The sequence below is a fragment of the Mus caroli genome, unplaced genomic scaffold (assembly GCF_978045245.1).
Source record: "Mus caroli unplaced genomic scaffold, Mus_caroli_1 scaffold_4, whole genome shotgun sequence".
Classification (NCBI taxonomy): domain Eukaryota; kingdom Metazoa; phylum Chordata; class Mammalia; order Rodentia; family Muridae; genus Mus; species Mus caroli.
The window spans coordinates 145,369,601-145,385,077 of NW_028227259.1; the positions used below are offsets into that span (position 1 = coordinate 145,369,601).

Sequence of the window (15,477 nt, forward strand, 5' to 3'; positions counted from 1 at the left end):
AAGTGTTAGAATTATAATTGGCGCTAAATACCCCAGACTTAACATTAATAGAGTTTTCCACTGTTCTCCCCTCCTCCCAAGGAAAAGCATGATTTTTTTTTCAAAAAAACAAAAAAACAAAACAAAACAAAAAACCAACCTATGTGGCCATGAAAAATATATAGTCACTGGCTATCTGTGTGAGGCAAGATTTGCAGATAGAAATCTGAGTGCAAAGTGGAAATCGTATTACGGCAGAGAAAAGCTCATCTTTTGCAATCTGTTCCTGAGTACTGAGGGAGGGCATGTGTGTGCATGTGGAGGTCAGAGGACATCCTCAGGTACCGCTCCCCAGGTGCTGCTCCCTCCTGTCTTTTTGCGATAGAGTTTTACCAAGTAGGCTCAACAGAAGAGTCAGAGAGCCCTAGGAATGTTGGTTTTGTGTCCCCATGCTGGGATCACAGACGTGCACTGTCACACAAGGATTTTTAACATGGGTTCTGGGGTTCAAACTATGGTCTTCCAGAATTTTCCTGACTAAGTCATCTCTCCAGCCCTGTTTTGTGTGCCTGTGTGCCCCCCCCCCCACTCTGTAGGCCAGATTGACTTTGAATTTGTGAATCTCCTGCCTCAGCCTCCTGAGTGCTAGGATTATAGGTGTGAAAGAAGGGAAAGAAGCTGGAAGGGAGAGAGGAACATTGTTTCTGGGTTAACCTGCCTTTCTCTCAGAGCTCTGTGCATCTTGTCTACAAAGATGAGCAGAATTTCACCTTAAAAATTCTTGTTATCTTTGTGTCTCTTGGTGCTTGGTGGCTGTGGAGGTGTGTGCCCACCTTAACCCTAGCCCTGACGAAAATTTCCTACCTGTTTGAACCATAGGCCCTAGCACAGTGCAGGATTAGTCAACCAAATCTCATCAGAAGCCCATTAGAAGAAAGGTGTGGCCTCAAGTCAGGCAAGGTCTCCTGGCTTGCATCCTCCTAGCCTCTTGATATCCTGCCTCCTGCTTTGTCCTCCCTTTGTCTTTCTAGTCCCAGAGATAAGCCACCTAAAAGATAAGGCCAAAGGCCAGACTCAGAGCATGGTTCGGACTGGCTCTGAGGGATGGAGCAGGTCTTCCTGCAGACTTGGAAGACACCTGATCTACTGCCCCAAACAGACCCTGATGACAAGTCCACCCTAGCAGACACAGCCGTCACAATTCCCATTAATCTGCTCTCTGTACCTGCATACTCCTCCACCCACAATTTTGCTCAACTAGGTTTCAGTAGCTGCTAGGTGTCTTCTGTCACCTGCAAGAGCACAGGCTAGCACCACTGAAGGCCATTACCACTGCTTTGGCTGCAGTAGTCTGACACTATAGGGTCAAGTAGTGTCCAGATGAGGTGCTAAGACTGGTGCCAGAGTCCAGGGAAAGCTGCCAGCCACATGGACATTATCCACCCAGGACATTTGTAACTCCTGACTGCTCCTCAAAAGCCCTCCCAAGAGGAAGGACTATGCTCCGTTGCCATATGGATCGTGTGTATCCAAAGTTCAAGTCTGAGATTAGCTCAAGGAACCCATCCAGGAGCAGCTGCTGCAAAAGATATACTAACGCAGAGTGAAAAAATGTGTCCGTGCACCAGGACAGAGTTAAACACTTATTCGGACACAGACATTGTCCTATGAATGGTGCTGGAAATCAAGCACAGAGCCTCATGCTCACCAAGCCCATATTTTCTACTGAACCACATCCTCTCCCCCAAAACAGATGCCTTAATTTAATTTTCTGTGTATGTGTGCTTCAATGTATGTATGCACACCACATACATGCCAGTGTTTCCAGAGAGCTGGGAACTGAACACAGGTCCTCTGCAACAGCAGCATGTGCTCTTACTCCTGAGCCATCTCTCCAGCCCAAGATAGACTAAATTGGCAAATGAAGCACACAGAGAGACCATCACCCAGGCCAGCTATAATTATTCCTGTTTACTCGACAATTGGGTCAGGTGACACTGAGTGACAGCGTTGACAGCCCACTGCAGCTTTTTTGATTTTTGTTTTCAAACCTTGATTTTATTTATTGTGTGTGTGAGCATAAACATGTGCATACACTTGATATGTGTATGCAGGCATGAGTGCTACAGTGCACATGTGGAAGTCAGAGAACAACTCTATGAAGTTGGTTTTCTTTTTTAGCTTTTACATAGGTTCTGGAGATCCAATTCAGGCTGTGAAGCCTCTTGGTTTCCCTAGAGAAGGTTTCCCTATGTTGTCCTTACTGCACAGACCAAGGTGGCTGCAAGCTTGCAGTGACTCTCCTGCTTCTGCCTCCCAAGAGGTGAGCTCAGATAGGCACCACCTCAGCCTCACAGGCTCCAACCCTTTAGTCTAGATGCAGATGCAATTCGTCTATCGTTAGGAATAATGCTACCCTTCAGGTAGTGAGAGAAGCACCAGGCCCATTACACTAGCTCCTTTGACAATCACCCTGTAATTACAACTCTTAATAAATTTTGTATCTTCATCTACAAGTGATGGGCTCCATGGCTCATTCTTGACTTTGCCATTAAGAAAAAAATTGCTCTATGAGTTGATCCTGAACATGTGCCAGCACCAGTGCAGGCCTGTTCCAAATGGCACCTGACATGATGAAGGTCAAGTACTGCTCCTCTCACACAAGTAAATGGGAATCTGAGAGGGAAAGACCTCTCATTTGGAGCTAGCCACAAAGATCTTGCTGGCTCAACCCCCCCACCCCCCCACTAATGGAAAAGATGCTTTTGTTTTTGGGCGTTTCAAAAGAACCAACCATATGTGTCCAAGTGTAAGAGAAAATCTGCTTACTCAGTGCAATTTGCCAACAAGGCAGTAAAAACCCAACTGTGCTCCAGACCCAGGAAGCTGACTTCCTCCTCAGCACCCCTGCCAGCCCACCCACTGTGGGAGGCACTGAACCCCAAGCAAGGCTTCTGAGCTCAAAAATCACTGACTATCAGAGGCCAGTTTCAACCTGATTGAAAACAAAAATAGCTAATGGGGACATCTCCAGAGTCTCAAACTCCTTGGCCTCAGGTTCTAAATAACAAAACCCAAGTAATTCTTTTGGGTTGGGGGGTGCATGCCTGTGTGCATGTGTGTGCTGGTGCATGTGCCTGCATGTACATACGTTGAGGCTAAGGGCAGACACTGGCTGTCTTCTATTGTTCTCCACCTAAGTTTTGGAGACAGGGTCTCCTTGTTGAACATGGAACTCACTGTGCTGACAACACTGGCTGTCCAGCAAGTCCCAAGTACCTCCACCAGTGCTATGGTCATAGGGGCGCATTGCTGTGCCCAGTTTTTTAGATGGGAGCTAAGCAATCAATCACTTTAAAATTGAGTTATGCTTCTATTCTTAAAACCCCCAGTATCTTTTCAGTTTGCAATAAAAGTTTTTAATTTGTAGTTCATGGATACCCTTGAAACTACATGCTTTGTGTATGGACTTTCCATTATGACTGTAGTCTGCATAGCAAACCACCACATTTAAAGCACTCCTTTAAATTATAGAGCCCAGCTCCAACCTATGCCTCCTGTCTTCATAGCCCTACCTGTTGTATCTGCCCAAATGGTTCCTGCTGTGTATCTTCCTTCTCTGCCTGCTGGAATCTTCCAGAGTCTTCAAAGGCTTCCTGGACATGGCCTCTGCCTCTGCCAGGGTTAATTTTCCCTTCTCCCATTGAGTCACCTCTCCGCCTCCACAGTGGCGTTTAGTGTGGTATACAATCATACTCTACTTACTTGTGTAATATCTCTGCAAGCACAACAGATGCCCAAGGCTAGGAATAATTGGTATTCATGAAGTGCCCCTCCCCCACAAGCACCCAGTACAGTGCTTTGCACATTCTGAACCTAAACGAATTGTTTTAAAAATTAATTTTATTTATGTGTGGAATGCACGCTACGTGTGTGCAGTTACCCAAGGAGACCAAAAGAAGTGGATCACTTTAGCTGGAGTTGTAGATGGCCTTGAGCCACCAGATGTGGGTGCAGGGAATTTAATTCCTGTCCCTCGGAGGAGTGGGAAGTATTTTAAACTGCTGAGCCATCTCTTCAGCCCTGAACATTCTGAATTTAATTATTTTACTTCAAAATGCCCCCCCCCAATAATACAATTTCCCCAGAAGTTTCTAAAGCAATCCATATACATGTAAGAAGGATCTCAGCTGAAGCAGTTAAATGAGACACGGATACGATCATGTAGATGACATAACAAAGACCTTCCAAATAGATTATTGGCTTCTAAATGTATGTGAAGTTCAATAATTAACAATTGTTTTAACATTGAACATTTTTGAAAGATGGAAACACTGTCCGATGACTCCACGCTGGGCTTCAGTGTGAAGGCCATTCTATTACCAAAGGTGGTCTTATTTGGCTTCCGAAATACCAAATACATGGGCTCCAAGGGAGCCCAGCTAGGAATCAAGAGAGTAGCATCGTCAAGATAAAAGAATGGACCAGGCAGTCTTACTGGGATTATTTATGATAAATCAAAGCAACAAGTAGGCCCAAATATTTAGTTCAGCAGAATGAGAGGGAAGCTAATTTTCCTATATTCCTGCCCCAAGGAACCAGGAAACAGGCATGTTCCAAGTGACCTAGCAGAGAGATGTGGCAGGGCCATGGAGGGATCTAATCTCCCACCCTCTGCCTGGCAGGGATGTTTCCATTTGTCCACTGGGTAGAGTCAGGGCTCTCATAGAGGACCAAGGATGCAGGAGGGGCTGGGCTGGTGTTGCTCTGTTACCCAGACCCAGGGGCTAAAGTTACAGCCTCATTTGACAAGGAAAAGACTCAGAGGTCAAGAGCAAAAGTGCAGCTGGACCAACAGCTAAGTGTTGTGGGGACTGCCTGGCTAGAGGGTGGCGTTCGGCTTAACCCCAAGTCCAGGAAAACATGGAACAAGACCGAACAACACAAAGAGCTGGGCAGCTCTGTCACCAGAGTCTCACAAGTATTTGACACAACAGTGCTGTATCTTCTTCCCCCATTCCCATCCCCTGAACTCTCACCTCGAAAGTCTGGCAAAAGACATAAATGTCCAGACTTAGGAAGATGAGCAAGTCCCAATTAGGATAAACACAGAGAAATCTATGCTGATCTAAATCACAATTAAATTTCTGGATACTAAAGACAAAGGAAAAGCCCCAAAAGCAGCTGGAGAAAAACAAAGCCGTGAAGAGGAACACCAGCCCACACGACCAACGCCAAGCATGGGAGGCAGAAGGCAGCACGGCTACTAAGTGTCCCACTCCATAGAGAACCTCTCTGGGTTCCATCAGCAGAATGACATAAACTGGGTGGGGTAGTGCATGCTTGTAATCTCAACACCAGGGCAATGAAGGCAGGAAGATCCAAATTCAAGGTTATCCTTTGTTACATAACAAGTTTAAGGCTAGACCAGGCTATAGGAGATGCTGTCTCAAGCATATAAGTCAGTGTTAAATATGAATTCTAGAGCTAGTGAGGGCAGAGCCTTTAGGAATGAAGGGCAATAGGGCTCCGTTGGTAGAGTACTTAGAATGAATGAAGCCCTGGGATCGACCCTCAGAACTACATCAACTGGGTGTGGTAGTACAAGTCTGTAATCCCAGTGCTTGGGAGGCAGAGGAAGGAGGGGTCACAAATTAAGAGACTAGTCTGCGCTACATATGGAAGCCCTTTTAAGACCTCAGTTCAGTTCCTGGATTTCATATAGAAGAGAACAAACTCTTCTACAAACTGTTCTTTGACCTTCACCTACCCCTGTGCCATGACGCACATGCACGCACACACACACACCAGACATAGCATGAGTAGATGAAAAGTGAAAGGATGTAGAGAGTAGACATCATGAAATCAGCTTTAGAAAGAGGTGGACAATGGCCAATAAAGAAGGTACCAGGGCAAGGAGACTAGCCAGTTCCCACACTGCCCGGGACATGACGTACATATCCTGACTTCATGCAAAGGCCACATACATTCAGTAGAAACATGCTTCAAATTGTCAATGTTTATGCACCACAAAACAGAACCTCAAAATGCATGGACAAAGCAACAGGCAAGACAGATCCCACAATTACTGTTGGGGATGTAAATACCCACTGTTGGCAACTGATGAAAGCACGGGACAGCTCAGTAAGGACACTACACTCATCACCGCCAGCCAACATCAGCTGATGTGCAGAACACCCCAGCAAACAGCAGGCTACGCATGTCCTCAAGTGCCTACAGAATATTCAGACAGGACCACAGAGCATAGCTAGGACTGTGATTTGGGCTGCAAGAACAGCTTCAAGAAATAGAAACAAACGGGAACCACATAGAGTGTGTTCTCCAATCACAATTGACACACTTAGTACTCAACAACAGACAGACAACAGTCAGAAAGTGCATCACACACATGAATTATCAATTAAAGATGGCCAAAAAATTATAATAAAGTGAACACAAGACAGAATAAAAACAGAAGAGATTTCAAGATGTGTGGCTATAGCCGAAGGCAGCACTGAGGGTGGTTTAAAGCACTTGAGACAGAGAAAGAGATGCTAGGACAGTGAGATGGCTCAGTGTTAAGGTGCTTGACTCAGAAGCCTGACAACCTGAAAGCCAAGTTCAAGCCTCTGAACCCATCTACAAAGCCGGATGCAGACTTGGTGGTGTGCCTGTGGACCCAGAATCCCAGCTCTCCTAAGGGTGAGATGGAGCTGGAGACAGCAGGAAGGCAAAGAACCCCAGCGCTTGGGAGGTAGAGGCAGGAGGACTACAAGCTCCAGGCCAGCCTCTCTGGTTTGAGACCAGTCTGGTTCCAGGCTATCTGCAAGCAACAAAAAGGGAAGGAGCCGAGCATGGTGGCTTACACCTTTAATTGCAGCTCTTGGGAGACTTTCTCTCTCTCAACCAGGAGCAGGGGAGAACAAAATGAATCCACAATAAACAGAAGAAGAAAAATATAGTGAAAAAGCAGAATTAACCCTGGAGTGCTGGCTCACATTTATCTCAGTACTCAGGAAACTAAGGCCGAGAATTACCACAAGTTAGTTCAAGGTCAGCCTGGGCTACACAAAGAGGACCACCCTCCTTTTCTCAAAAATAAGCAAATAAGCAGGAATAAATGAAACTTAAAAACTGGAACACCATAAGAAGGAAAATCAATGAGATAAAAAGTTTATCAATTTGCTTAGGGAAAAAAATTAGGAATAAAACTACTAACCCTATAGGAAGGGTAGGAAAAAAAAATAGAGATCTGGGAGTGAGGCATAGCAGTAGAGTGCTTGTCCAGAATGTGTAGCACCTCTGGGCTCCACCTCATAAACTACTAAAGAAAAAAAAGTGTGTGTGTGGTGTTTAAAAAAAAAAAAAATCAGTCATTTGGGGAGATGGTTCAGTTGTACATGAAAACATCGAGACATGAGTTTGATGCCCAGAACTGGCATAAAAAAGTTGGACTGGGTAGTGGTCTACTTGTAAACCCACCTGTGGGAGGGAGGAGACAGTCCCTGGGGCTCCTTAGCTAGCCATTCTAGCTGAATCAGTAAGCTTCAAGCAAGCGATGACACTCAAGGCTGACCTCTGGCCTCCACAAGAACAAAGGCACAGTCACACATACACAAAGACAAACAAAATCAGTCAACAGAAGACACTGTCAGCAACAGTAAAGATACAAAGGTCATCAGAATTCTCAGCACCCTCACTTAACACAGCATTGAAAGTTGTAGCCATTGCAATAGGCAAAGAAAAAGAAATGAAAGGCATTCTCTTCTCCCAGGACTCATGGCTCTAGCTGCATATGCAGCAGAGGATGGCCCTTGGTCCTGTGAAGGTTCTATACCCCAGTATAGGGGAATGCCAGGGCCAGGAAGCAGGAGTGGGTGGGTTGGGGAGGGGAGGGGAGGAGGGGATAGGGGATTTTCGGAGGGGAAACTAGGAAAGGGGATAACATTTGAAATGTAAATAAAGAAAATATCTAATAAAAAAAAAAGAAGTACTCCCATTTAAAAAAAATTTAAATCTATTCCTTGAGTGGTTTCTGCATGAATACAGTGCAATAGGACACAGCCACTCTCTCCTCTCCTCTCCATGCTCTCTTGCTCACCAGACACACACACACACACACACACACACACATCCCGCTTCTTAGATACTGAGTCTATTGGTGCTGCCATATGTGCACAGGCACGCTCACAGGAAGGAGGAATTAAAACAATCTCTACTTGCAGATAACACAACAGTCTGTGTAGAAAACGTCGAGTGGTTTACCAGAAAGCTCTTTTATAACCACTATGCTCAGCAAAGTCACTGGCACAGGACCCAAGCACAGTCACCAAATACATTGTTCTCATTAGCAGTAAACGTGGGCCTGAAGCAAAAGCACAGCATCATTTATAACGGCCTGAAGGAAAACTCTGCTCGGAGGCATAAACTTCATAAAACATGTTTAGGCTCCATAGGAAGTGGAACTGGCTGGTGGAAAAAAATCCGACTGAAATGAAGGTACTCTTGTTCGGGGGTTAGAAAACTCAACACAGGCGTGAGGTCAGTTCTTTCCAAGTTGATCTTCTGGTTTAAAGCCAATTGCATCAACTTCTCAACAAGGTGTTTATAGACATAGATCATTTGAAAAAGTTACATGGGGACTGAAAGGATGTTCAGGGAATAAGAGCATGGACTGCTCTTGCAGAGGACCTTAGGCTCCCAGGTCCACATCGGATGGCTCACAACTGCAGTTAACTTCAGCTCCAGGAGGCCCAACTTCCTCTTTTGGCTCCAAGGATACCCACGATCAGGCATGAGGATACACATGAGTTTTTACAAAGATAAGGAAAAAAGACATAGGCCCCAGCATAGCTAAAACCTGGCAAAAGATAATGCAGGAGAAATACTGAAGCTCACACACAGAGTTACAGTAACCAACACATGTGATGGATGCTAGCATATGGACAGACATACAGACTACTGGAACACACTTGAAAACTCAGATGTACATATACAGACCAACTGATTACCCTTCTTATAAAGACATAAAACGGTTGAATGGGAAAATAACAAATAGCTCTGGAGCAACTGGACAGTCACAGACAGAGAAAAATGAACTTCCATCTGTACTACTTACTTAAATGTAAGATGTAAAAATATAAAACTTAGAGAAAACTTTTTAGATCTAGGGCCAAGCAAAAAGTTCTTAAGACATGATAAGCAAAAGAATGATCCATAAACATGAATACAGTGGACTTTACTGAAATTAAAATGTTTACTTCGCAAAAGACCCAGTGTAGAAAATGGAAGGAGAGACCACATGTGTCATCCTTATGTGGGAAAAAGAACCAGTATCTAGCATATATAAAGAGTTCCTCACACTCAACAACAAAGCACAAGGAACCTAATTAGAAGAGGGACAAAAATAAACAAACTTTTCCCCAAAGAGGGTGAAAGGCAAAAATAAGATTTTCAGCATCATTAGCAGCAGGGAAATGGAAATTAACATTGCAAGAAAACACAACATATACCTCTAAGAACAGCTGAAGGAAGACAGTGATTAAGGCCTAATGCCATCAGGGATGCAGAGAGACTGACAAGGGATGCACAAGCTCCTTTGGGAAACAGCTAGGCAGCTTCTTATCAGAACGAATACACCACTACAGTATGACCTGGTTACTACACTACTGAATATTCATCCCAGACACATGAAAACATAGACATGGACAAAAAAATGTACATGGAACATGGCAGGCCACGCTTGTCATCCCAGCACTTGGAAGGGAGAATCAGGAAGGTCAGTTCAATGCCAGCCTCAGCAACATGCTAAATTTGAGGCTAGCCTAGGCTACAAGAGACTGTGTCATGACTAACCAATCGACCAACCAAACTAAAAGAATGCACATGAATGCTTTCAGAAGGCCTATTTGTACTAATCAGAAGGTGGGAAGAGCCCAGACACCTCTCACCAGGTGAACGGAAAGGTGGACCATTACTCAGCAATAAGGCTGGAATTACTGCCATGTGCAGTTGCTTACACAGGGATTGCCACAGAAATGTTCTGATAAAAGTCAACTCCAAAAGCTTACACTGCACAAATTCCATTTATAGAATATTATGTGTGGTGTGTAGTGCACACACGAGTGTGTGGGTGTGCACACAGAGGCCAGAACAGGACATCAGGTGTCTTCCTCTATCACTTTCTGCCTGATTGCCATAAGAAAGAGTCTCCAGTATACTGGAAGCTCATTCCTGCCAGTCTGGCTGTCAAGCAAGCCACATTTGTTTCTGGTGCCTCAATGCTGGGGTTTACAGGCCCTGCCCAGCTTTTTACATGGGGTTTGGGATTTGAATTCAGGACCCCTGCTTGCAAAACAAGTGCCCTTACCCACTGAACCAATATTCCTGAGCTGACAAAATGAGAAAATTGGGCGAACTGAGTGATAATGCCAGGATGGAGAGAGGAGTGGGAGGGGTTTAAAGTTGAAAAATTAAATTCTAATTAGTTACAGCAGATAAAACATGTTCAATAATGAGTAAAATAGTCGGGAAGAAAAGATGGTGTGGAAGTAGAAGGGGGATTTGTTAGAAGGGGCTCAGTGGGACTAGGAGGGGAATGGAAGAGAGTGATAGGGTCTAAAAATAACCAAAAGACATCTTATACATGTTTGAAATTGTAAAGGACTAAAAATTTTAAATTATTACTAAAAAAAAAAAAGAATCCAGTTTAAAAAAAGGTATTGTATCAAACCAAACAAGCAGACTCCTTATTAACAAGTCCTGCTTCTGTTGCTAAGGAAGCCAGTAAAAGATTGTTTGGCCCATGGTTTTCCCTGCTGTTCTGCTCCCTACCCCAAGGTCTGCGGGGGGAGTAAGGGGCAGGAACATCCAGCTTATGACCCTCCCCACTAACCCCAGCCTCCAGGCCCACTGGGGCACAGCCAGCAGAGGCGAGCAGTGTCCTGTTTCCTGTGCTCCACCGATCCACTCTCAGGCTCTGCCTGCCTCCCCAGGAGTCCTGCGGGCATTGAGAACATCCAGACAACAGGAGGGACAGCCAGATAGCTAAGGGACAGTGTAAGAACACAATCAACAAGAGCCAGGCAACATGGCATCACCAGAGACCAGTTACCCTGCTACAGCAAGCCCTGGATATCCTAACATAGCCAAAGTACAAGATGACCTTAAATCCAATCTTACAAAGATGATAGAGGCCTATAGAGAGGAGATAAATAAATCCCTTAAGGAGAATACAATCAAACCGGTGAAGGAAACGAATAAAACTGTCCAAGACTTGAGAATGGAACTAGAAGCAATAAAGACAACACAAACTGAGGGAGTCCTGGAGATGGAAGGACTCAGGAAGAGGTTTTGTGTCAAAAAAAGCAAGCTAAATCTAAAAAGTTCATGACACAAAACACCCAAGAAATCTGGGACAGGATGAAAAGACCAAATTTAAGAATAATAAGAACGGAAGGAGAAGATTTCCAGCTACAAGACCTAGAAGATATTTTCAACAAAATCATAGAGGAACAGTAAAAGGGGATGCTGATGAGCACAGGAAGGAGACTGACTTCTCTAAAACGCACTTAACAGAGCAAAGCAGACTTGAGATCTATGTTCCCAAATAGTTTTTCTGCCTCTGAAGCTGAAAGAAACTGAGCCCTCCAAGCCTACCTGGTTCTGGGGTTCAGAAAAGCAGCAAAAATAAAACCAGGCTCCTTAAAGGAGATGCTGGAAAACAGGCCTTGAGTGACAGTCAAGTTTTACAAAATCCTTGAAGATGCCGGGAATTCTGAACACTATACCCATCCCTTCAAGGTTTGCCTTAATGTTTATGAAGCACTTGGACAGAACCCCTTGCTTCCCTGAGGCTCTCTCTGAAAGGTGAAAAGTGTGTGATTTTTCCTTCATAAGATTTTCTCCCCATCTTGAACCCAGAGGAGCTACTTGTATTAAAATGAAACATTTAGTAACAAACATGTTGAGTGTGGGAGTGTTGGCCCGGAAGTCTGGCTCCCAGGATCCCAGCCCAACCGCCCTACACCAAGGTTTCTCAAGGCCGAACTGAAAGACGTGTCCCAGATGGGCTTCTGCGTCCCCTTGCTAACTTAAAAAACCAAGGCCCTGTAAAAATCTAGTTTTGAGGGTAGCTTTTCTGATAAGACAAACCTTTCTACCTGCTTGAAACCGTGTTCCTCAGACCTGTCCCCCCACCCCGCAAAAAAACCAGGGGCTTGGAAAGAATCAAGAAGAAAAAGAGAGATGAGAAACTTGAAGAGGAAGCTAATCTAGGTGCAGAATAGACTCTGTGTCTAGACTTTTGCTACATCTTATTCCAACGTTGAGACAGGCTCTCACATAGTCTTGGCTAGCCTCAAACCTTCCAAGCAGCTAAGCCTTGAACTTAAATCCTCCTGCCTCTACCTCCACAGTGCTCAAAATGCAGGAGAATGCTACCTTGACCAGTTTATCCGGCACTCAACCCAGGGCCTTATGCACTTTGGAAGAGACTAACAGAGCTACAGGCCCAGTTCTCCACAACTTTCTTTTTGACCCTTCTGCAAAGACTCACGGTATTGACACTGATCCTAGACTCTGTCAACATGACTGTTTCTTTCACATATACGGCACAGAATATAAAAGGCACAAGGGACAGGACCTTGAGTTCATTAGCACATGAGGATTATTGCATCTGGTTCAAACAGACAAAACAACTATGCAACAATGGACACGTGGACCCTGAATGACATGAGAAGGCTTCTGGAAGGTTCTTTGTTTTTGTGTTTTGCAGTGTGGAGGTTGGACGCCATGGGCTTGTACTTGCTAGACTGGTGCTTTCCCACTGAACCACGTTCCTAGTCTGATTTTTTTTTTTTCTCTTCCTTTTTTTAGTTCTATAATGGTGCATATGCTTTTAAAGCAGGTTTAGTGTCACATACCAAGATGTTTTCTAATACAACTATATATCTTGAATTAACTTGGAGACTGGGGTCGGGGTGAGGCTGGGGGTACAGGTAGGGAGGTGGTTAGGGACGAACAAGATTGGCACAGAATTGGCCCTTGTTTCAAAGCTGGGTAGTGGGTGTCTCGAAGCTCCTTCTAACATCTCTCCTAACTTGGTGTGACATGTTAAATCATCATACTAAAAGGTTTAAAGAACAAAGTATGGGTGGCACACACCTGTAATCCTACCACTGGGGAGACGGGTCAGAAGGATAAGGAGTTTAAGGTCAGCCTTGGCTACATGGCAAGGCCAGCCTGGGCTTCATGACTCCCTAGCTCAAAAATACAAACACTGGCAACTTAGTCTAGTTAGTAATGTCCTCCCTAGCACGCGTGAAGTTCTGGATTCAATCCCAGCACTACACGAACAAAGTATGGTGACACAGCGCCCTCCTCCTCTGTAATTCCAGGATTTGAGAAGTTGAGGAGAGAAAGGATCAGGAGTTCAAGGTCATTCTTAGCTACAGAGTGAGTTCAAGGCCAGCCTGGGCTATATGATATAATGTGTGTGTGTGTGTGGGGGGGGGGGAGGTCAATTCTCATTTACAAATAAAAAACGAAGACTGATGTCCTCCAACCTACACTATAAACTTTGCATGCTGGAGGGCCAGGGAGAGTTGGCGACCCTCAATCCACGTGTCCAGCCCTAACACTCTATTTGTAACCCAAGTCCCTAAGAGTGGTCCAGCTTGCATTCCCACGGTCCCCAAGCGTCCAGGGCTCTGCAAACCTATCGCGCCCCTGGGAGGTCACGGGAGTAACCCCAACTGGCATGGCTTGAGGTCCCTATTGGAAGGGAGGGGCGCCGGGTGGCAGGGTCGCGGGTCCGTGGAGGACAAAGGGGGCGGGGCCCGCGCGCCACCTGGACCAGGTGTGTGTGGGCGGGGCCGCGCGTCACCTTAAGGATGTTGTCGAAGATGGTGTCGCGGAACTCCAGCAGCGCCTTCTGGTCGAACTCCCGGCCGTGGATGATGCGCATCTGCTTGAGGAAGGTGGACTTGCCGCTCTCGCCGGCGCCCAGCAGCAGGATCTTGACCAGCCGCCGCACCGCGCGCCGCTCGCGGGCCAGCAGCGCGTCGATGTCGCGGCTGCGCCGTCGGGCCTCGCGCTCCGCGTCGCGCGCCGCGCCCGCCCTGCGCTCGCGGGCTCCGGCCTCGGCCGGCAGCAAGCAGCGGCTGAGGGTCCGCACCACCCCGGACATGGCCGCCCTCAGGCCGCGGCCGCGCCCCGCTGGGGCCCGCGCGCCATGGACGCCCCTCAGCCGGCGCGGCCCTGCCGGGCCAGGCGCCGCCCCGCCCGCCGCTCCCTCAGGCTGCGTCCGCCGCCGCCGCCCCGAGGCCCTCACTCGCCGGGCCGGCTGAGGGGCGGAGGGGAAGGCGCGGAGGGCGGGGCGGCGCCGCGCAGAAACTCTTTTATTGGTTGAGAAGTCTTCTATCTTGGGCAGCGCGCTTTTTTATTGGACAAGCGTGCCTTGGAGGAGGCGGGCACTCCTGTGGTCCTTGGGGCGGAGCCGGTGCCGAAAAAGGCGGGATCTTTTCGGTGAGGGAGCTTCTTATTGGACTGCTGAGCAAACTTCTTTCTTTCAGAATGAAAGGGAGGTGGGGCCATTGAGGAGGAGGAGCTGCAGCCCTTCGCGACCAATTAGAAGTGCTCTGATCGTTTGTCAGTCACAATAACTACGCTTGGGATTGGAAGTTGTGGAAAATGGGGCGTGGCCAAAAGTGCCAGGTGTACAGAGTGACTCTCTGCCTTGATTCCCAGGTTGGTCCGGCTGTGAGCCCAAGACGTGGCTGCAAAGTTGGGAAATGAGGTCCTCCTGCTCTTAAGTTTAGGGAGAAAGCTCAGTCGTTTTCCTTCCAAAAACATTGAAGCAGGGTGGGTCATCATTTTCAAACAAAAGCTGCTTTGAGTGTTACATGGGCCCCAAATAAGGAGAAAACAAACAAACAAACAAACAAACAAAATTATTGTATGGGTCTCCCTAGGCACTTTCTTAAAATGTGATTAAGGGGAGATGGTTCAGTGGGAAAGAACCGTGAAAGCGTGAGGACATGAGTTCAAATTTCCAGTTGTGCCTGTAACCGCACCTTTGGAGAATCCCAGTAACTTGTTGGGCAGCTATCCTAGCCCCAGTGATAAGCTTAAGGCTCAGTGAGAGAAGCAGTTTGAAACGTTACAGAGGGGAGGCAGTTGAGCGACTTCTTGGCCTTTGTATGTATGTGGACTGGCACACACACACACACACACACACACATCTGTGTTTGTCATAATCACTCAGGCAGTTTGGTGTGGTATAAGTGTGGTGTCTGAAGGGTGTTGGTGCTGCATGGAGAACCACTACAGAAGCAAGAGAACTGAGATGAGTTTGAAGCCAGTCAGGGCTACATAGTAACTCTCTCACCATCTTGGCTAGAGATGATGTTGTAAGAGGAGGTCAAGCTTGTGTGATAAAATCCCAGTATTGAGAGAGCCCGAGACAGGAAAATATGGAATTTGAGGCCAGCCTGGACT

General features: G+C 46.4%; 1 protein-coding gene across 1 annotated transcript in view; it reads right to left on the reverse strand.

Moving 5' to 3' along the window:
* Positions 1-14,320, reverse strand: part of Gna12 (G protein subunit alpha 12) — a 76,472-nt gene extending 62,152 nt beyond the window's left edge. Inside the window, exon 1 of the mRNA XM_021163564.3 lies at positions 13,865-14,320. Coding sequence (XP_021019223.1) covers positions 13,865-14,167 — 303 coding nt within the window. The 5' untranslated portion in view covers positions 14,168-14,320. The remainder of the gene's footprint in view (positions 1-13,864) is intronic.
* Positions 14,321-15,477: the final 1,157 nt, after the last annotated feature.